General features: G+C 47.2%; 1 protein-coding gene and 1 non-coding gene across 2 annotated transcripts in view; one reads left to right on the forward strand and one right to left on the reverse strand.

Annotated features, from left to right (window-relative positions):
* Nucleotides 1-595: 595 nt before the first annotated feature.
* On the forward strand, nucleotides 596-667 carry TRNAT-UGU. Its single transcript has one exon. It is a non-coding gene; the product is annotated as a tRNA-Thr (tRNA).
* Nucleotides 668-6,881: 6,214 nt separating this feature from the next.
* The window catches only part of LOC120381956 (zinc finger protein 850-like), a gene marked incomplete at both ends in the record, with an annotated part of 110,911 nt that continues 95,476 nt past the window's right edge, over nucleotides 6,882-22,316 (reverse strand). Inside the window, one exon of the mRNA XM_039500132.1 lies at nucleotides 6,882-7,553. Within this exon, the coding sequence (XP_039356066.1) occupies nucleotides 6,882-7,553 (672 nt within the window). The remainder of the gene's footprint in view (nucleotides 7,554-22,316) is intronic.

Consider the following 22,316-nt stretch of genomic DNA (forward strand, 5'->3'; position numbering starts at 1 on the left):
CCAGGATCACTGAGGTGCTGGGAATCTGCCTGGGAAAGGGACTGTGTGAATTGTCAAGGTAGGGAATGAATAACAATCTACAACAAGATCCACCTCATTAAGCACTGACACAGGCTAATCCTGCTGGCAATAGAAGGGAAACTGGGAGCCATTCTTTGCTGTTCAGCCATGGAAACGGTGACCCAATTGCACTGCAGTGAATGTGCTGGGGAAGGCTGGACTTCACAGGCAGGTGGAAATAGTAGATCCTAGAAATACCTGGAGCTTCCCACACCACTGCTGCCACCAGGGTGAGGTGTTGAGCTTCTCACAGCATCTCCCACTATGACCTTGCAGCAGGGGATTGCCGCACCCCCAACCCAATGCAGGGGAGAGGGCTGAGTGTATCTCTGCACCCTGAGACCAGGGCACCCACACTCTGTGCCCCACACATAGAATCTGGCCCTGCTGAAAAGTGACCCCTATGAACAAGTCACCTCCAGGAGAGCAGGATTGGTCCTCAGAGAGGGGAACGGGCTTGTGAAGCTTATAGGTCACTGGATGCTCTGGAAACAGGAGGGCTCTGAGTGTAACCCATAGCAAATACAATCTGCTAGGGGATGTAGCTCAGTGGTTGAGCACATACTTTGTGTGCATGAGGCCCTGGGTTCAATCCCCAGTATCTCCATGATCATTTTTTCACCCTGCTGCTTTGCTCATGCCCAGAGGGGATGTGGCCCACCAGTCTCCCTGCACCAGTTTCAGTCCTGCTCAGTGAGGAGCAAGTGACAATTGCATGGAAGGTCTGGGGGGGTTCTGCTCCTAAGTCACCGCGGTACATTTAAGATTCCCACCCGCTGTCTGCTTGGGACAATGGTAGATGAGAAGGGCGAATCCTCCAGCACTGGAGGGAAAGGTCCCATCTGCACAGCCTGAGAGGCAAGGAAACAGAGGGGCAGGGTAGAGAGAGGTCAGTGATTTACTCCCAGCAGGGGACACCGTCTTTTTGAGTATCAGAGGGGAAGCCGTGTTAGTCTGGCTCTGTAAAAGGCGACAGAGTCCTGTGGCACCTTCTAGACTAACAGACGTATTGGAGCATGAGCTTTCGTGGGTGAATCCCCACTTCGTCAGATGAATGGAGTGGGAATTCTGTGACTGGCTTGCCAACTACAAAAGCAGTTTCTCCTCCCTTGGTGATCACACCTCAACTGCTAGAAGAGGGTCTCATCCTCCCTGATTGAACTAACCTCGTTATCTCTAGACTGATTCTTGCCTGCATACTTATACCTGCCCCTGCAAATTTCCACTACATTCATCTCACAAAGTGGGATTCACCCATGGAAGCTTATGCTCCAATATGTCTGTTAGTCCGTAAGGTGCCACTGGACTCTGTCTTTTTGAGGCGAGTGCTGCTGGCTTGGGATGGTGCTGACGATGGATAGAAAAAAGGCTGGAGTCAATGGCAGATGGGACCACAGAAGGGGAAGGGGAATGGCAGCCCCACAGAAGGTCCTGGGTGCTCAGATGCCCCAGTTATTGCACCTAGACAGAGAAAAGACACCGAGGACCCAGCCCCTACAGTGATCCCATGGACAAGAACCTGGTTAGGAGTGGGGTGAAGGTTCCCTCTGGGCAAAGGGGAGCTGAAATCCCTCCGCATCCTGGAATTTAAGCAACGAAAGCTTCAAACCCTGCATGGGTGTGGGCTGAGGTGCATCAGCAGACGGTTGGGCAGGAGGTTTGTATAATTTTTGGTGGTGCCCAGAATGGGACCAAGTCCTGCCCCACACACCTGTGTAAGGCTCTGGGAAGGAGTTTGGGTGTGGGAGAGAGAGGGGTTGGGCTCTGGGAGAGTTTGGGTGCAGGGTCTGGGCTCAGTCAGGGGGTTGTGGTGAAGGAGGCAGTGTGGGGGGCAGGCTCTTGGAGGGAGGTTGGGTGCAGGTGTGGGGTCTGGGCTGGGGCAGGGGTTGCAGGAGAGGGTGAGGGGTGCAGCATTTACCTCAGGCATCTCCCGAAAGCAACCCGCAGCCCCTAAGCTGGAGGGCCAGGGGCGTCTCTGCGCACTGCTGCCCACAGACTCCACCCCCGCAGCTCCCATTGCCACAGTTGGCAGAGTTGGCAGTTGGGGCGGGGGCAGCATGTGGAGACCCCCCACCCCCACAGTTGTTCTTCTCACAGCTGGCTGATGGGGGGGGCAGCAGGGGATCTCCCAAATCTGGGGGAATCTCTCTGTGCCCCACTGTTAGTTCTCCATCCTGTCTCCCCCTAACCACGCACCACTCCCCTCCCCATTATCAATGTTTTAAAGTAAACCTTCCCTCCCTTTATGGTATACAGACTCTGTGACAGAGACTGACTGGGGCTCCTCTCTGCATGGCCCCAGTGGGGAAGGAAAGAGACTGGGGGAGGGGGAGAAGATGGGCAGAAGGAGTCAAATGGGGCAAAGCCAGAATAGAGATTTTCTTCCTGTTAAAATGCACTGGAGTCTCATCGCTGAAAGGCCGCATCTTGAGTTAAGTTTGAACCAGCAGCCTTTCAATTACCAGGCAAAGGTGTGAACCACAGAGACTGATAACTGCCTGCTTCCCAAATGTGTTTAAAAAACATCTTTAGGGGTGCAACTGGTTAGTGCAGAGGGGCCATCTGTTGGGGTTATGAGTTCAAGCTTTCTCTCAAGCCCTTGTTTCTCTTACCTGTGTAGTTTGTTTTGCCTAATTCATATACAAAGTGCTACACTAGAAAAAGGAGAGTAAGTTCTAAAATGTAGAGGTGGGTGAATACTTTAGAAACATCCCCCCTGTGCTGCCATTAGTTCCAGTAGATTGTTCACTGGAAGGGCAAATTGATTTCTTTGCTGCTGAGAAAGATGCCAGGACAGGTCTGTGGGCACCAGATCTCTCTGCTTCTTCCAGTTCCTTCCCTGCTCCAGTCACTGCTGTAGGAGGATCCTATATGCACTGAGCCTAAACATTTTCCTGGGCCTTCTTAGCATAGTTGGCAGCATGTCAGTCTCATACTCAGTAGGTCCTGAGCTCACACCTCAGAAAAGACAATGGTTTTCTGCTCCCTGCTTCAGATTTTCTAAAGGAAATCAGAGAAAAGAAGCTATAGGAGAGTGGTTCCTAGACACTCTAACAGACACAGATTTTTCTAAGGCATTAACTTTTTCCTTCTCTGTGGCGTTTGTATTCTCCATAGAGCAAAATAAAACAAAAACATGCAAGTCTAAGACTAATACAGTATGAAACTCAATACAGATAAAATCTCACCCTCAGAGATCTTCCAATAAGCTTCTTTTGCAGACTAGACTTATTTCTTGTCTGGGCCCAATCTTTTCACCTGGTATAGTCCTTGTTCCAGCTCAGGTGGTAGCTAGGGGATTTCTCATGACTGCAGCCACCTTTCTTCTGTTCCACCCCCTTAAACAGCTTTGGTACAAGGCAGGAATCTTTTGTCTCTCTCCTGGGGAAAAGCCCCAGGTTTAAGATGGATTCCTGTACCAGGTGACATGGTCACATGCCCTGTGAGACCCCAAGCCTTCATTGTTCCTGGCCTGACTCACAGATGGTGCAGGACAGAGCCATCTCCAGTCAATTGTCCTGGTTAATGGGAGCCATCAGGAGTCCAAACCACTATTAATGGCCCACACTTTGCATCATTACAACAGGACCTCAGAGTTATAGTTCATATTTCTAGCTTCAGATACAGGAATGATCGGTTCATACAAATAGGCTGAACACACACAGTAGATAATAAGCTTTGTAATGATACTGCACAAGAGACCTTTTGCATGAAGCATGTTCCAGTTACATTATATTCACACTCATTAGCATATTTTCATAAAATCATCAACATCACAGCAGGGAAAGGGTTTTACTGCGGCACCTGGGAGCAGTTGAGTTTCATGTTCAGGCTCTGCTATGAGTTCCTCCAGGTTTCCCATAAGCACACAGGGCCCTTAGCGGGTACTCTCGATACAGGAATGGCCCAGATACAATGAAGTGATGGGAATTGCATTTTCCTTTTTAATTTGTGAATTTCCAATGACATTTCTGTTTGTGATTTTGTTTTGCTTCGTATAACTGTGTTTTCTCAGGGACTTGATATTTACCAGGCTAACTAACAGCTAATAACGGGAGACTTCCAAGCAGGGCGTGGGCGAGCGGAAAAGAACTGTAAGAGATGCTGGTTTTCGACCTTGTGTTAGATAAGAATAGAATGCAGATTGTAGCAGAAATTGCTGAGAGAAGTAAGCTATCAGAAAGGAATATGTACAAACAAAATGCAGTTGTTGCTCCTTACTGTATGTCACAAAAGGTATAAATGCTTGCCTTAATTGTTTATCTAACCGAGACCTACCTCGGGAGGGGAAACTCTGCCTGTCTGTACTCTCCCGAATAACTGCAGTTGCTCGAAATAAACGGCATAATATAATAACATTTAACATCTCTGTGGTGGGAAGAACATCTCAACAGCCCAACACTGTGGCATTTGATTTCAAAAATGAGAACTATACAAAAATGAGGGGGTTAGTTAAACAGAATTTAAAAGGTACAGTGACTAAAGCGAAATTCCTGTAAGCTGCATGGACACTTTAACGACACCATAATAGAGGCCCAACTTAAATGTATACCCCAATTTAAGAAACACAGTAAAAGAACTAAAAAAGAGCCACCGGGGCTTAACAACCATGTAAAAGAAGCAGTGAGAGACAAAAAGACTTCCTTTAAAAAGTGGAAGTCAAATCCTAGAAAGGAGCATAAACATTGCCAAATTGTAGGTGACAAATCTGAGGAACTGTCACAGACTGAAGTGTCACTAGAGGAGGTTTTGGAATTAATTGATAAACTCAACATTAACAAGTCACTGACCAGATGGCATTCACCCAAGAGTTCTGAAAGAACTCAAATGTGAAGTTGCGGAACTATTAACTATGGTTTGTAACCTGTCCTTTGAATCGGCTTCGGTACCCAATTACTGGAAGTTAGCTAATGTAACGCCAATATTTAAAAAGGGCTCTAGAGGTGATCCCGGCAATTACAGACCAGTAAGTCTAACATCGGTACCGGGCAAATTAGTTGAAACAATAGTAAAGAATAAAATTGTCAGACACATAGAACAACATAAACTGTTGGGCAAAAGTCAACACAGTTTCCGTAAAGGGAAATCATGTCTTACTAATCTATTAGAGTTCTTTGAGGGGTCAACAAACATGTGGACAAGGGGATCCGTGGACATAGTGTACTTAGATTTCCAGAAAGCCTTTGACAAGGTCCCTCGCCAAAGGCTCTTACATAAATTAAGCTGTCATGGGATAAAAGGGAAGGTCCTTTCAAGGACTGAGAACTGGTTAAAAGACAGGGAACAAAGGGTAGGAATTAAGGTAAATTCTCAGAATGGAGAGGGGTAACTAGTGGTGTTCCCCAAGGGTCAGTCCTAGGACCAATCCTACTCAACTTATTCATAAACGATCTGGAGAAAGGGGTAAAAAGTGAGGTGGCAAAGTTTGCAGATGATACTAAACTGCTCAAGATAGTTAAGACCAAAGCAGACTGTGAAGAACTTAAAAAAGATCTCACAAAACTAAGTGATTGGGCAACAAAATGGCACATGAAATTTAATGTGGATAAATGTAAAGTAATGCATATTGGAAAAAATAACTCCAATTATACATAAAATATGATCGACTAATTTAGTTACAACAAATCAGGAAAAAGATCTTGGAGGCATCATGGATAGTTCTCTGAAGATGCCCACGCAGTGTGCAGAGGCGGTCAAAAAAGCAAACAGGATGTTAGGAATCATTAAAAAGGGGATAGAGAATAAGACTGACGATATTATTACCCTTATATAACTCCATGGTATGCCCACATCTTGAATTCTATGTACAGATGTGGTCTCCTCATCTCAAAAAAGATATACTGGCATTAGAAAAGGTTCAGAGAAGGGCAATTAAAATGATTAGGGGTTTGGAACGGGTCCCATATGAGGAGAGATTAAAGAGGCTAGGGCTTTTCAGCTTGGAAAAGAGGAGACTAAGAGGGAATATGATAGAGGTATATAAAATCATGAGTGATGTGGAGAAAGTAGATAAGGAAAAGTTATTTACTTACTCCCATAATACAAGAACTAGGGGCCACCAAATGAAATTAATAGGCAGCTGGTTTAAAACAAATAAAAGGAAGTTCTTCTTCACACAGCGCACAGTCAACTTGTGGAACTCCTTGCCTGAAGAGGTTGTGAAGGCTAGGACTATAACAGGGTTTAAAAGAAAACTGGATAAATTCATGGAGGTTAAGTCCATTAATGGCTATTAGCCAGGATGGGTAAGGAATGGTGTCCCTAGCCTCTGTTAGTCAGAGGATGGAGATGGATGGCAGGAGAGAGATCACTTGATCACTGTCTGTTAGGTTCACTCCCTGGGCTGCTTCTGCTCTACAACTATAATTGTCTTTTTACACCAAAATCACTAACTTGAGCACCCAATTCCATGTACAGTCCTAGTGGATGTAAGGCACAGGTAACTTTTGCCTCACGGTAGCTTGTTGGCATCAACCCTCTCTCCCCCACCTGGAGCTGATGAAATTCCTGGCTGGAGGGACACACGCCTACAAGTCAAAAGGAAAGGAGCTGATAGAAAAGATCACAGGACTGACCCCAAAGAAGGGTGAGCTGCAAAAGGGAGAAGCAGGCAACTCATCTGGCAGAGCTGAGAGACCACAGTGAAGATGGTGCAAAGATCACTATATTGGAATTAGCAAATGTGATTTTTTAAAACAAATCTTTGGAAAGCCCTAATAAAGGCATTTCTTACAGTTCTCTCCGATTTGGATTTTCTGATATCTAATAGGGAATGACATCTGATTGAAGCTTTTCCCAAATGCAGAGCATGTGTAGGGTCTCTCTCCACTGTGGATTCTACGATGTCTGATAAGGGTTGAGCGCTGACTGAAGCTTTTCCCGCACTCAGCGCACGTGTAGGGCTGCTCTCCTGTGTGGATTCTCTGATGTCTGATAAGGTGTGAGCGCCGACTGAAGCTTTTCCCGCACTCAGAGCACGCGTAGGGCGTCTCCCCTGTGTGGATTCTCCGATGTGTGATAAGGATTGAGCGCTGACTGAAGCTTTTCCCGCACTCAGCGCACGTGAAGGGCGTCTCCCCTGTGTGGATTCTCTGATGCGTGATAAGGTTTGAGCGCGAATTGAAGCTTTTCCCGCACTCAGCGCACGTGTAGGGAGTCTCCCCTGTGTGGATTCTCTGATGTGTGATAAGGTGTGAGCGCCGATTGAAGCTTTTCCCGCACTCAGCGCACGTGAAGGGCGTCTCCCCTGTGTGGATTCTCTGATGTCTGATAAGGCTTGAGCGCCGACTGAAGCTTTTCCCGCACTCAGCGCACGTGTAGGGAGTCTCCCCTGTGTGGATTCTCTGATGTGTGATAAGGCTTGAGCGCCGACTGAAGCTTTTCCCGCACTCAGCGCACGTGAAGGGCGTCTCCCCTGTGTGGATTCTCTCATGTCTGATAAGGAGTGAGCGCTGACTGAAGCTTTTCCCACACTCGTGGCATGTGTAGTGTGTCTCTTCCAAGTTGATTCTCTCATGTGTAATAAGGTCTGAGAGGCTACTGAAGTTCTCCTCTGGCCTCTGCTGAGTCTCAGAGGCTTTTACTGTTTCTCGGAGTGCACAACTCCTGGAAACATTCCCTTTGGGTCTTTCTGATAACGTCCCATGTGGTGCTCCTTGCTCAGCATCTTCCTGCTGGGGTTTCTGCTCCTCATTCTCACGCACCATCCTATCACCTGATGGGAGACAGAGAGAATCCAGACATAGGTCACTCCCTATGCCTGAGAGAAAGGAAATCTCAGAGACAGGAATTTTAAAAGGGATGAACAAACCAAAATATGTGCAGGAGAGATCAAACCTATCAGGAGCTGATTTTCCCCAGAGGAGAGAGGAAGGGATCAGTTTTGGTCTGCATTTCACCAGAACATGGAGGGGGGAAAGTGGGATCAGGTAGGGATCTGCTGCCAGTTGTTAGTCAGGATAGGTGGGAAGCCATGAGTGACATCTGCCTAATTATTCCACAACTGCAGGGAACAATCCTGAACTTGGAGAGCTCACAAGGTCTTTGTAGGGCATCCCGAATGTTTCCTGTATTCACGGACAGTTTTTGACTTGCTTTAACCAAGTCCTCACCTGTGCAGGCAGCTCTTGGAAGCACTTCTTTCTCAGAACCCTGGAGGTCCAGGACCCACGGCTCTTCCTCTCGTTCAAGCTGTGAGACCACATCAGGTTTGGAATTTAGAAACCCTGTGCCAGACAAAGAAAACAAGGGAGGTCGGTGGAATTTGTGGGATACTTGTCACAAAGAATATTCCATGGTTTTAAGCTCAGATCATTTTTAAGCAGTAACATCCCAAGACCAGCTTCCTTGGCTCCAAGTGGCAGGAGAGTTATTATTATTATTAATCATACGCATTACCTAAGTGCCTAAGGACCAACTAACAGTGTGTCTCCATTGTGCTAGGCACAGTACAAATGCAGAATAGTAGATGGCCCGTGCTCTGAAGAATTTACAGTCTAAATAGACAAGACAGACACAGCATGGGGGAAGGGGTAGAACCCTCTGTTAGAATGGCGATATTCAGGCCTGCCTGCAAAGCCTTCCCCACACACTTAGGTGTATTTTTATCACTTAGCTAGTTACAGGAGTATGAAAACAAAGAATCAAAATCACAGTGTGCCTGTGTCTGGGCCTTCTCTCACTAGGATAGCCTGAGGCCTTGTTCTTAGGCTAAGGCCTTTGGCTAAGCACCAGGGCAGCCATAAGCTGGGAAGCAAGGGTCACATCCTCACATCCCAAACCAGTCACACTGAAATAAGGTGCTATTGGGCTGTTAGGAAGATAGTCCTGTCTGGATCTTAAGATGGTTAAAGAAACCTTAATTTGATAGCATTCTGTCTGGCAAGAAATCACTTATCTTTGGTTGTGGTTGTGAAACCCTCATTTCTGTATTGCTTTATCTTTATGGCCACCACTTTTACATTGTTAATCGATCTGGTTCTCTAATTGTTTCTCTCTCCTGTATAATTAATGTTGCCAGGTGTAAGTTAATTAGGGTAGTGGTTTATAATTGGTTAGAGCAGGAGTAGGCAACCTATGGCGGCACACGAGCTGATTTTCAGTGGCACTCACACTGCCCAGGTCCTGGCCACCGGTCCAGAAGGCTCTGCATTTTTAATTAATTTTAAATGAAGCTTCTTAAACATTTTAAAAACCTTACTGACTTTACATACAATAGTTCAATTATGTATTATAGACTTATAGAAAGAGACTTTCTAAAAACGTTAAAATGTATTATTGGCACATGAAATCTTAAATTAGAGTGAATAAACGAAGACTCAGCACACCAATTCTGAAAGGTGGCCGACGCCTGGGTTAGAGAATTATGTCACAATATGTTAGAATTGGTTAGTTAAATTTCAGCACAATTATTGGTTAAGGTATAGCTGAGACTATTACTCTATAAATGGGGTCAAACTGGAGGGGGGAAGGAAATTGGAATAATAGAATATCAGGGTTGGAAGGGACCTCAGGAGGTCATCTAGTCCCACCCCTGCTCAAAGCAGGATCAATCCCCAACTATATCATCCCAGCCAAGGCTTTGTCAAGCCTGACCTTAAAAACCTCTAAGGAAGGAGATTCCACCACCTCCGTGGGGAACTCATCCCAGGGCTTCACCACCCTCCTAGTGAAATAGTGTTTCCTAATATCCAACCTAAACCTCTCCCATTGCAACTTGAAATCATTACTCTTTATTCTGTCATCTGCTACCACTGAGAACAGTCTAGGCCTGGTCTACACTGGGGGGGGAGTTCGATCTAAGGTACGCAACTTCAGCTACGCGAATAGCGTAGCTGAAGTCGAATACCTTAGTTTGAATTACTTACCCGTCCTCACGCCGCTGATCGACGTCCGCGGCTCCCCGTCGACTCCGCCACCGCCGTTCGCGGTGGTGGAGTTCGAGTCGACAGGAGCGCGTTCGAGTTCAATATATCACGCCTAGATGAGACGCGATATATCGAACTCCGAGAAATCGATTGCTACCCGCCCGATCCGGCGGGTAGTGAAGACGCACCTCTAGATCCATCCTCTTTGGAACCCCCTTTCAGATAGTTGAAAGCAGCTATCAAATCCCCTCATTCTTCTCTTCTGCAGACTAAATAATCCCAGTTCCCTCAGCCTCTCCTCAGAAGTCACGTGTTCCAGTCCCTAACCATTTTTGTTGCCCCCGCTGGATGCTTTCCAATTTTCCACATCCTTCTTATAGTGTTGGGCCCAAAACTGGACACAGTGCTCCAGATGAGGCCCCATGAATGTTGGTTAGGGGGCGAACGGGAACAGGGACACAGGCAAGGCTCTGCAGCATCAGAGCTGGGAAGGGAACAGACTGTATCGGCGTATAGAGATAAGCCCGACTGGTGTGAAGGGCTTCGGAATATGTAATCTTATAGGTGTAAAAATTGTACAGACTATACCAGCCTGTGACATCATCAACGAAGTGCCCATTTGTGCCTGGGTAGGGGCCCTGCTCTGGGAGGGAGGATGCAGCAAGGACTCAGGATCGGTGGCCGGGGTCGCTGTGCATAGGAGATGGGGAGGTTATGTGAGGAGGGGGGTCAAGTGTTAAAATAATAATATTTGGGGAAAAAATGTATAATAAAGTGAAACTGAACAGAAATAAAACTGGAGTGGAGGCTCTAAAGCAACAAGGCTTCGGTAGGGATTTGGGGTTAAAGGTCTGGGATCCCCCACAGCTCCAGATCCCCAAACCTCTCCTCCCTCCCACTGACCCACCCACCCCACTTCCTGGGTGCCCTTCCTCCACATTCCCCTCCGCTTCTTCCCATTACTCTCAGACAGCACCACCTCCCGGCACCTTGAGAACTTCTTGTATTTTCTCCTCGTCTCTCACAGCCTCCTACCTCCCTGCTGCTTCTTAGCTCTAAGCCTGCACACACCCGCCCCATGTCCTGGCATATCTACTACCCCCCGTCTCCGTTCCTCCCATGGCTCGCTTATCCCTTCACCCATGGGATCCTGAATGGCAACATTACACGCTCTCCTAAAAGAGCTCATCTGACTGTCACACAAGCCAGGCATGAGTCACACACCTATTTACTCAATTTAGAATTCTACAGGCAGCATATTTTCCTCTTAAAATGAGGAAAAGGCATGAAAGCTGCAGTTATTAATGTAGTTATGAATGTATTCAATAAGGATACATTCAATGCAATTTTAAAATGACTGACGGCACCAAAAAGGCACATATCCAAAAATGATACTAGTGGGTGGGAGATAAGGCAAAAAAAGGGGGGGCAAGGAAACTTGTCAAAACTTGTATGACGAACAAATGTATACAGTTATTACTACTCAGGTTCTTCAGAGACCCCACAGCTTCTAATAACCCAGGGGACAGGACTCCTTACCCAGCGAGGTCACCGTCTCATAGTTCTCCTGCATGACATCCCTGTAGAGGGCTCTCTGAACAGGGTCCAGTAGTGCCCATTCCCCCTTGGTGAAATACACAGCCACCTCCTCGAAGGTCACTGGCCCCTGAAAGAGCAAGAGTCCAACACTCAGTACCTGCTGCTCCACTCACAACCCCACTATTCACGGAACAGCAGCACCAGGTAAATGGAAGCTCTGGGAGGCACATGTTAACAGAGTCCCACCCCACCTTGCCTAGAACAAACAGGCGGCATCAGAGGGTAGAAAGAGAGAACCTTTGTGTCTCCCAGCTGACAGACAGAGGCAGGGTCTTCACGTTTATCACATACCTACTAGCCAGAGCTTGATATAGGAGATGGGGCTGGCTCTGGACCCTACTAATGGCTCCCTGGTAGGAAACACTCCCCAAATAAAATATAAGAAAGAAAAGGGAAGTCAGTAGTAAAGAATATTAGTTAGAACAGGGGTAGGCAACCTATGGCACGAGTGCTGAAGGCAGCACGCAAGCTGATTTTAAGTGGCACTCACAATGCCCGGGTCCTGGCCACCAGTCCGGGGGGCTCTGCATTTTAATTTAATTTTAAATGAAGTTTCTTAAACATTTTAAAAGCCTTATTTACTTTACATATAACAATAGTTTAGTTATATATTATAGACAGAGAAAGATCTTCTAAAAATGTTAAAATGTATTACTGGCACTCAAAACCTTAAATTAGAGTGAATAAATGAAGACTTCTGAAAGGTTGCTCACCCCTGAGTTCGAAGGTCAGAATTGTAGAAAATTGGTAAGGGAAGTGTGACGTTGATATAAATTGGGACCATATAGAACATGGGTTGCAACCAAGGTCCTGTAGTGGCACCAAATCTGATGTAAAGGGGGTCAATATGAGGTGTCTAAGACCAGGTTATGGGTTGCTGGTTATGATTATGCTGTCTGTATGTATGTATCATTTTGTAGTTGAAGTTATGAATATTAGCTCCATACTGTCTGTATTTCAAGCTGGTGCTGTGCTTCTGGGAGACATCCCAGACAAGTTGGTGTTAGCTCTGCCTAGCCTGCTTGATGGCCCATTAAGGACCATCAGCTACACAACTGACCCATGGAGAGAAGGCAGACACCCCTTGTGACTCAGCAAAGTATGCAGGGACTGGCCCATGTGACCCCAGACTCCATTTTGCTGTAATTTTCCACAGTAAGGACAAAGAGGTTCTTACACCTGGAAAAGCCTATATAAGGCTAATGCCTCATCTCCATCTTTTCTTCAATCCTGCTTCTACCTCTGGAGGGACTTTGCTACATGCTGAAGCTCTACACAAGGGACTGATGACCCATCCCAGCAGGGGATGTTCTCCAGAGACTTGATTTGAACCTGCAGTTTATGCCACCACTGCTACAAGCCTGAACTAAGAACTTTGCCATTACTGGATGTAATTAATTCCATTTAACCAATGCTACCTCTCATCTCTACCTTTTCCTTTTATGAATAAACCTTTAGATTTTAAAGGATTGGCAACAGCGTGATTTGTGGGTAAGATCTGATGTGTATATTGACCTGGGTCTGGGGCTTGATTCTTTGGAATCGAGAGAACCTTTTTCTTTTATTGGGGTGTTGGTTTTCATAACCATTCCTCCCGGACGGGTGGCACTGGTGGTGATACTGGGAGACTGGAGTGTCTAAGGAAATTGCTCGTGTGACTTGTGGTTAGCCAGTGGGGTGAAACCAAGTCCTCTTTGTCTGGCTGGTTTGGTTTGCCTTAGAGGTGGAAAAACCCCAGCCTAGGGCTGTGACTGCCCTGTTTGAGCAAGTGGTCCTGAATTGGCACTCTCAGTTGGGTCCCGCCAGAACCGCCTCGTCAAGGAAGCTATCAGAAATCAATGACCAATCAATGAAAATAAGAAGGAAGTTTTGAAAAGTATATTAATCCTAACAATGGTAGTGATAAATTACTAGACGGAAATGGCAGAATTATCAAAATAATGCAGAAGAGGTAAAAGTGTTCAATAAGTGTTCTCTCCTGGATTTGGAGAAAAACAGATGCTGTACTTGTATCATAAGATGTTGACGACGACACTCCTTCCATTCCAACAAGAACTCACAAGGACATTAAACAGCAGCTATTACAGTTAGACATGTTTAAATAAGCAGGTCTGGATAACTTGTATCCAAGAGTTTTGAAAGACCTGGTGGAGGAGCGTGGTGGACTACTAATGTTGATTGTAATTAGGACTTGGAACACAGGAAAATTCCAGAAGACTGGAATTAAGCTAATGCTGTGCCAATATTAAAAGTGTAAAAGAGATGACCCAGCTAATTACAAGAGTGTCAGTCTGATATCAATACTGAGCAAAATAATGGAGCAGTCGATACTGGATTTCGTTAATAAAGAATTAAAGGAAGGTAATATAATTAGTACCTGTTAACAAAGGTTTAGAGAAAATAAGGATATCCTTATTAGATGAGATCAAAAGTTTGGTTGCAGTTAATATTATTGATGTAATATATCTAGACTTCTGTAAGGCATATGACTTGATTCAGCACAATATTTTGACTAAAAAACTAGAATGATACAAAATAAACACGGCATACATTAAATAGATTAAAAACTGGGATTGTAAATGGGGAACCATGGTCAAGTGGATTTATTTCTAGCGGGTTCCCACAAGGATTGCTTTTTGCCCGTGTGCTATTTAACATTCTTATCAATGACCTAGAACAGAATATAAAATCATCACAGATGAAGTTTGCAGTACCACAAAGATTGCGGGTGGTGGTAACTAATGAAGTGGCAGTAGATTCAGGCTCCAGCACTGGGAGTCAGAGAAGTTGTCCCAGCCCTGGCTGGAGGGTTATTTCCTGTTCCACAAAGAGGAGAAGTTCCATTCCCAAATCCCTTGAAATTAGGCCCTATCTGACACTACACCCCCATATTCATCATAGTGGTATGGTTATAATATGATTAGGACATAATTATGATGCATTTTGTGCAAGATGTGTCATGTGCTGAATATGATTATCCTATTTGTGTGCATGGATCATGTTTGTATTTGAAGTTATGGATATTGACTCTGTATCTGTATTTCAAAGGTGCTTACTCTGGGTAACACCCACAACGAGCCTTTCAGGTACAACAATGAAGAAGCCAGACAGAGCTGATGGCTTATCAACAAAGAGAATGGATCGTGGAAGAGCTTAGCCTTCCTGTGAATGTTTCAGCCAGCCTATGAGTCATGGCTACTATGACTCAGCAGGACATGCTAGGACATGTGACTAGACCACATGACAACGAACTCCATTTTGGTACCTGTATTTTTCCACAAACTGGACTGGGAACTGAGTTTGGAACAAATGGTTCCTGCCATATGGAAAAGCTACATAAGGTGGGGAATGAGGCCAAGAGATGATGTCACACCCCACACAAGAGAACTCCTGGAAACACTTGAGGAACAAAGACTGAACTGGGGGAACTGCTGGTCCCAGGGTAAAGGGATTTCTAGCTTGTGTATGGAAACTTGGGGGACTGCTTGTACCATCAGTCAGGGTGAGAAATTGCTAATTCAAATTCTATCCATCTAGTATGTTAGGCTTAGTTTGAGTTTTTGGTTATCTGCTAAGTAATCTACTTTGATTTGTTTGCTATCACTTAGAAGTGTTGGGATATGTTAGGGTTCAGTAAAATAGCTGGGAAGCTGCTAATGTGCTGACATGCATTGGGGACAAAGGCATAAGCAGGCAGTAATTCTTTGCTTAACAAATAAGTTGCCATATTTTTTCTCTGTTGCTTGTAAGAATTGACATTGATGCAGCTGCATGAGAAGTGTAGTTGCTGGAATGAATGTCCTTTGTGTGAAAGAAAGTAAAAGAAATGTTATCTCCCCCTCCCTTCCTTTCCCAGCTACATAAACAAGCCCTGGCTTATGGCCCCTTCCTCCCTCCCCGAGAACTGCTCATTGATCCTTCCTCCATACCCCGAGAACTGCTGTTTAGGGAAATTTGTAGCAACACGTTATTGCAAAGAACGGTATTTTCAAGGTAAAAATGCCTCTATGATATGTGTAATACTGTGATAGTGGATAGGGGTGGGTATACTAATTGTATGAGTGTTTCTACTACTTAATAAGGGGTTTTGGGGTGTTGTAACGGATGTAGGTGTTTACATACAAATTTAGATAAAAGGCATGTGATGTAACTTATCCAGTACTTACTCGATAGTTGGGTCAAGGGGAACAAGTAACACAATAAAGAAGCCTGTATTCATATCCGCCTCTGGATCAACCGGCTCCTTTTTTGTTCTAACAATAATTACTTAAAATCTACCTTTCTGCCATTAATAAACTTGTTTTATGCTTTATCTTAATCAGTTCATTTTGAATGAAGTGTTTGGCAAAAGCAGACCTTGGTTAGCACAGGCTTGTTGTGCACATCTTTCCCATATCGAGGGGAAGGCGAACTATATTAATGAGCTTACATTATACAGATCCCTGTGCACTATAAGATGGTATAATTCTAAATTTATACTACAGCAGGTGTGCAAGGTTGGGGAGCTGGGAAATTGGCTGTTGTCGTCTATCTGTCCTTGAGTGGCTCAGGCAAAGCACTCAGGTAGCTCTGTTGGATGCATGGCGCCACCTGCTGTCGTGTTGGGTGATAACAGGCCCTGGAGAGGCTGGCTGAATCTCCAGCAAAGCAGTGTGAAAAGGGCCAGCCCAGCTTGAGGGTTAGAGGGCACAGCGGTTCCCAGAACCATCCCAGACTGCACCCCGGGGTGACAACCCATCACACCCTAAATTACATAAGTTTCAGCAGGTTTGTCACATCCTGTCCCCTCCCTTTCTCCACCCGAGATATTTCCTGCCTCCCACCACCTCCAGCAACTCCTACCCTCCTATGCATTTACTGCTCCTCTCCCTCCAAGCAGAACCCACCACCAGCTCCCTGAGAATCCCTTACCTGAGCGAGCTCCATTGCAGCCATTTCCTTCCCTTTGGGAGGATGAAATGATCTGGAGCGAAACGTGGACGTTATTCTGTAGCCTGCCAGGACGAGAAGGGCAATGTGAGAAAATGCAGAGGGGGCTTTTGTCCATTCCACATGCTGATTCCCCCCTGATTTTTCCCTGTTAATGGACACTCTAGGTTCTGCCACAGTGTGAAGCACAGAGTGACCTTATTCCAGTACAGGCCTAGCCCCCTCCCACCATGGTGTAACCCTCTGAGACATGGTGAAACCCTCCCAGTAACATCCTCTGTTATACTTACCAAGTTTGCAGACAATACCAAGCTGGGAGGGGTTGCAAGTGCTTTAGAGAATAGGCCAGGGAGGGAGAGCTCAGTGGTTTGAGCATCGGCCTGCTAAAACCAAGGCTGTGAGTTCAATCCTTGAGGGGGCCATTTAGGGATTTGGGGAAAAAATCTGTCTGGGGATTTGTCCTGCTTTGAGCAGGGGATTGGACTAGATACTCCAACCCTGATATTCTATGATTAAAATTCAAAATGATCTGGAGAAAAGGCCTGAAGTAAATAGGATGAAATTCAATTAGGACAAATGCAAAGTGCTTCATTTAGGAAGGAACAATCAGGTGCACACGTACAAAATGGGAAATTCCTGCCCAGGAAAGAGCACTGCGGAAAGGGAGCTGGGGGCCATAGTGGATCACAAGCTAAGTATAAGTCAACAGTGCAAAAGGGCGAACATCATTCTGGGATGTATTTGAGGGAGTACTGTAAGCAAGACACAAGTAGTAATTCTTCCACTCCACTCTGTGCGGATTAGGCCACAACTGGAGTACTGTGTCCATTTGTGGGTGCCACATATGAGGAAAGATGTGGACAAATGGGAAGAGAAGAGCAACAAAAATGATTAAAGGTCTAGAAAGCATGACCTATGAGGGAAGATTGAAAAAATTGGGTTTGTTTAGTCAGGAGTAGAGAGGACATGATAATAGTTTTCAAGTACATAAAAGGTTGTTACAGGGATGTGGAAGAAAAAATTGTTCTTAACCTCTGAGGATAGGACAAGAAGTAATGGCCTTAAATTGCAGCAAGGGCAATTTAGGATGGAGATTAGGAAAAAACTTCCTAACTGTCAGAGTGGTTAAACTCCAGAACAAATAGCGTAGGGAGGTTGTGGAATCTCCATCATGGGGGATTTTTAAGAGCAGGCTGGACAAACACCTCAGGGATGGTCTAGATAATACTTAGTCCTGCCTTGAGTGCAGGGGACTGGCCTAGATGACCTCCCAAAGTCCCTTCCAGTTCTATGAAAAAAGGCCAGAGAAGAGCAGAATCAAAGGAGTCACTCTGGGGGATTCTCCCTGTCACTGTCCCCAAGGCAGCTCTCTCAGGTTAACTAAGTTGTTTGATGCTTTAGCCTTTATACAGTCTCTCCTGGGAGTGCCCCTTTCATGGGCTGGGCCTAGTTTTAACTTTTGGGAAGCGTGACCCCGGGGGCTCTGAGACGGGGCCTTCTTGCCTCAGCACATCTTGTTTCTTTCTGTGGCTCCCCAGTGAGTCCCCATGAGTAGATACTCCTCATATAGTCTGTGAACATAAGAAGGGCCCACTGCCTCAGACCAATGGTCCATCTAGCTCAGTGGCTAATTCCAGGTGCATCAGAGGGAAAGAACAGAACAGGTAACCATCAACTGACCATCCTGTCACCCATTCCCAGCTTCTGGAAACAGAGGCTAGAGACACCATCCCTGCCCAGCCTGCCTGTGACACTGGCAGATGAGGTGTTAGCTCTTACACAAGCCTTTGTGTCTTAACTGAACATGGACAAACACACAGTGGAATCAGTCTGACTCACCTGTGTTAGTATTGTTAAAACAGGTATTAGGATTATAAGAACATTTTTAGACTTCATTAAATGCTTGTGAGTTGCTGCCTGGGTTAATATCTGACTAGTTGCATTGTGAGCCTCTGTGGCTCTGTAAATCACCAGACAGGAGAGAGACTTTACCTAGGTGAAGTGCTGATTGGCAACCGAATGCATTACACCCTGCCTGGCAGGAAAGGTCCATCAACACCAGAGACACTATTATGGGACGTTAAAGAAGACACAAGACTGTTGTTGTGCTCTTGACTTTCCATTAGCTGAGTTTCCAGGACAGAGCACATGGCAGGAAGGGGATGAAAAACCCCATACAGAAGGAACTGATGATCAGTATGCTGTTTGGACTCTGGGGGGCAAAGTTTTTACGCATCAGCAAGAGATCCCCAGCTGCCTAGCCGGGGTTAGTCCTAAAGAATATGCAGAGCTTGTTTAATATAGAAGCTTCTATTACCATTTGAAATTTCAGACTGTAACTCATCTGCATCTTTAGGATTACCTGCTTTAACTTTGTAAACAACTCTCATTTCCTTTTAAATAAATATTAATACAGGTTATGACAGGACTGGCTACAAGTGTTGTCTTTGTTGGAAGATCTAAGAGTCATTTGACCTAAGGAAGTGACTGGTCCTTTGGGACTGGCAGTAACCTGAACATTGCTGTGATTCATAGAATCATAGAATCTCAGGAGTGGAAGGGACCTCAGGAGGTCATCTAGTACAACCCCCTGCTCAAAGCATGACCAAACCCAACTAAATCATCCCAGCCAGAGCTTAGTCAAACCTGACCTTAAAAACCTCTAAAGAAGGAGATTCCACCACCTCCCTAGGTAACCCATTCCAGTTCTTCACCACCCTACTAGTGAAAAAGTTTTTCCTAATGTCCAACCTAAACCGCCCCCTCCGCAACTTGAGACCATTACTCCTTGTTCTGTCATCTTCTACCACTGAGAACAGTCTAGATCCATCCTCTTTGGAACCCCCTTTCAGGTAGTTGAAAGCAGCTATCAAATCCCCCCTCATTCTTCTCTTCTGCAGGCTAAACAATCCCAGTTCCCTCAGCCTCTCCTCATAAGTCATGTGCTCCAGCCCCCTAATCATTTTTGTTACCCTTCGCTGGACTCTCTCCAATTTATCCACATCCTTCTTGTAGGTGGGGCCCAAAACTGGACACAGTACTCCAAATGAGGCCTCACCAGTGCTGAATAGAGGGAATGATCACATCCTCAATCTGCTGGAAATGCCCCTACTTATACAACCCAAAATGCCATTAGCCTTCTTGGCAACAAGGGCACACTGTTGACTCATATTCAGCTTTTTGTCCACAGTAACCCCTAGGTCCTTTTCTGCAGAACTGCTGCCCAGCCATTCGGTCCCTAGTCTGTAGCAGTGCATGGGATTCTTCCGTCCTAAGTGCAGGACTCTGCACTTGTCCTTGTTGAACCTCATCATATTTCTTTTGGCCCAATCCTCTAATTTGTCTAGGTCCCTCTGTATCCTATCCCTACCCTCCAGCGTATCAACCACTCCTCCCAGTTTAGTGTCATCTGCAAACTTGCTAAGGGTGCAGTCCACACCATCCTCCAGATCGTTAATGAAGATATTGAACAAAACCGGCCCCAGCACCGACCCTTGGGGCACTCCACTTGATACCGGCTGCCAACAAGACATGGAACCATTGATCACTACCCTTTGAGCCCGACCATCTAGCCAGTTTTCTATCCACCTTACTCCAGTTTTCTATCCATTCATCCAGCCCATACTGCTTTAACTTGCTGGCAAGAATACTGTGGGAGACTGTATCAAAAGCTTTGCTAAAGTCCAGAAATAGCACATCCACTGCTTTCCCCTCATCCACAGAGCCGCTTATCTCATCATAGAAGGCAATTAGGTTAGTCAGGCATGACTTGCCCTTGGTGAATCCATGCTGACTGTTCCTGATCACTTTCCCCTCCTTTAAGTGGTTCAGAATTGATTCCTTGAGGACCTGTTCCATGATTTTTCCAGGGACTGAGGTGAGACTGACTGGCCTGTAGTTCCCTGGATCTTCCTTCTTCCCTTTTTTAAAGATGGGCACTACATTAGCTTTTTTCCAGTCATCCGGGACCTCCGCCATGATTTTTCAAAGATAATGGACAATGGCTCTGCAATCTCATTGGCCAACTCCTTTAGCACCCTCGGATGCAGTGCATCCGGACCCATGGACTTGTGCTCGTCCAGCTTTTCTAAATAGTCCCGAACTACTTCTTTCTCCACAGAGAAAAAAGGCAGTCAGCTGCGAACCAGCTGAGCAGCAAACAGCAGAGAGGCAAACAGAAGGAGTTTGCCTGGGAGCTGACTGAGCAGAGAGGTACACTAAGTGCTGCATTAGGGGGACTGCACTGGTGAGTATCTGAGCGTCTGCTGAGGGGACAGTTTGGCAGTTTGACCGTGTGCTTGATTGTTTGATTTCTTGTTTGAACAGTGTGATTTGGGAGTGCTTTGTTCCAGCTGGGCCTGACTGTTATAAAAAGGCAGTCAGCTGCGAACCAGGGGGTAAGGCAGTGGGGTAAGGCAGGGGTTCTCAACCAGGGGACTGGGGCCCCCTGGGGGGCCGTGAGCAGCTTTCAGGGGGCTGCCAAGCAAGGCCGGCATTAGACTCGCTGAGGCCCAGGGCAGAAAGCTGAACTCCCAGCGCATGGGGCTGAAGTCAGGGCCCTGAGCCCCACCACCTGGGGCTGAAGCCAAAGCCTAAGCAAAGGGGTCTCAAACTCAAATGAGCACGAGGGCCACATGAGGACTAGTGCATTGACCGAGGGCCACATCACTGACACCCCCCCTTTGCCCCGCCCCGACTCCACCCCTTCCCTGCCCCAATCCAACCCCTAACCCGAAGTCCCCACCCCAACGCTGCCCCCAGGGGGTGCAGAAATGGTGCAGGGTGCGGCGGGGGCTCAGGGCAGGGAGTTGAGGTGCAGGTGCTGTGCAGGGTGAGGCAGGGAGTTCAGGGCAGGGCATTGGTGGGTGGGATGCAAGAGGGTGAGGGGTGCGGCAGGTGGCTCAGGGCAGGGAGTGCAGGAGGGGTGTGGGATGCGGCAGGGAGCTTAGGGAAGGGAGCTGAGGTGCAGGAGGGGTGTGGGATGCGGCAGGGGGCTCAGGGAAGGGAGCTGGGGTGTGGGATGTGGCAGGGGGCTCAGGGAATGGAGCTGGGGTACAGGAGGGGTGTGGGATGCGGCAGGGTGCTCTGGGACGGGAGCTCGGGTGCAGGAGGGGTGTGGGATGGGGCAGGGGGCTCAGGGCAGGGAGCTGGGGTGCAGGAAGGGTGTGGGATGTGGCAGGGGCTCAGGGAAGGGAGCTGGGGTGCAGGAGGGGTGTGGGATGAGGCAGGGGCTCAGGGCAGGAGCTGGGGTGCAGGATGGGTGTGGGATGTGGCAGGGGGCTCAGGGAAGGAGCTGGGGTTCAGGGGTGTGTGGATACGGCAGGGAGCTCAGGGAAGGAGCTGGGGTGCAGGAGGGGTGTGGGATGCGGCAGGGGCTCAGGAAGGAGCTGGGGTGCAGGAGGGGTGGGATGTGGCAGGAGCTCAGGGCAGGGAGCCTGGGTGCAGGAGGGGTGTGGGATGTGACAGGGGGCTGAGGGACGGGGGGTGGGGTGCAGGAGGGGTGTGGGATGTGGCAGGGGGCTCAGGGCAGGGAGCTGGGGTGCAGGAGGGGTGTGGGATGTGGCAGGGAGCTCAGGGCAGGAGGTTGGGGTGCAGGAGGGGTGTGGGATGTGGCAGGGGGCTCAGGGCAGGGAGCTGGGGTGTAGGAGGGGTGTGGGATGTGGCAGAGGGCTCAGGGCAGGGAGCGGGGGTGCAGGAGGGGTGTGGGATGTGGCAGGGGGCACAGGGCAGGGAGCTGGGGTGCAGGAGGGGTGTGGGATGTGGCAGGGGGCTCAGGGCAGGGAGCTGGGGTGCAGGAGGGGGTGGGATGTGGCAGGGGCTCAGGGAGGAGGTTGGGGTGTAGGAGGTGGGATGCGGCAGGGG

This window comes from Mauremys reevesii, linkage group 14 (genome assembly GCF_016161935.1).
Source record: "Mauremys reevesii isolate NIE-2019 linkage group 14, ASM1616193v1, whole genome shotgun sequence".
In the NCBI taxonomy this organism is placed as follows: Eukaryota; Metazoa; Chordata; order Testudines; family Geoemydidae; genus Mauremys; species Mauremys reevesii.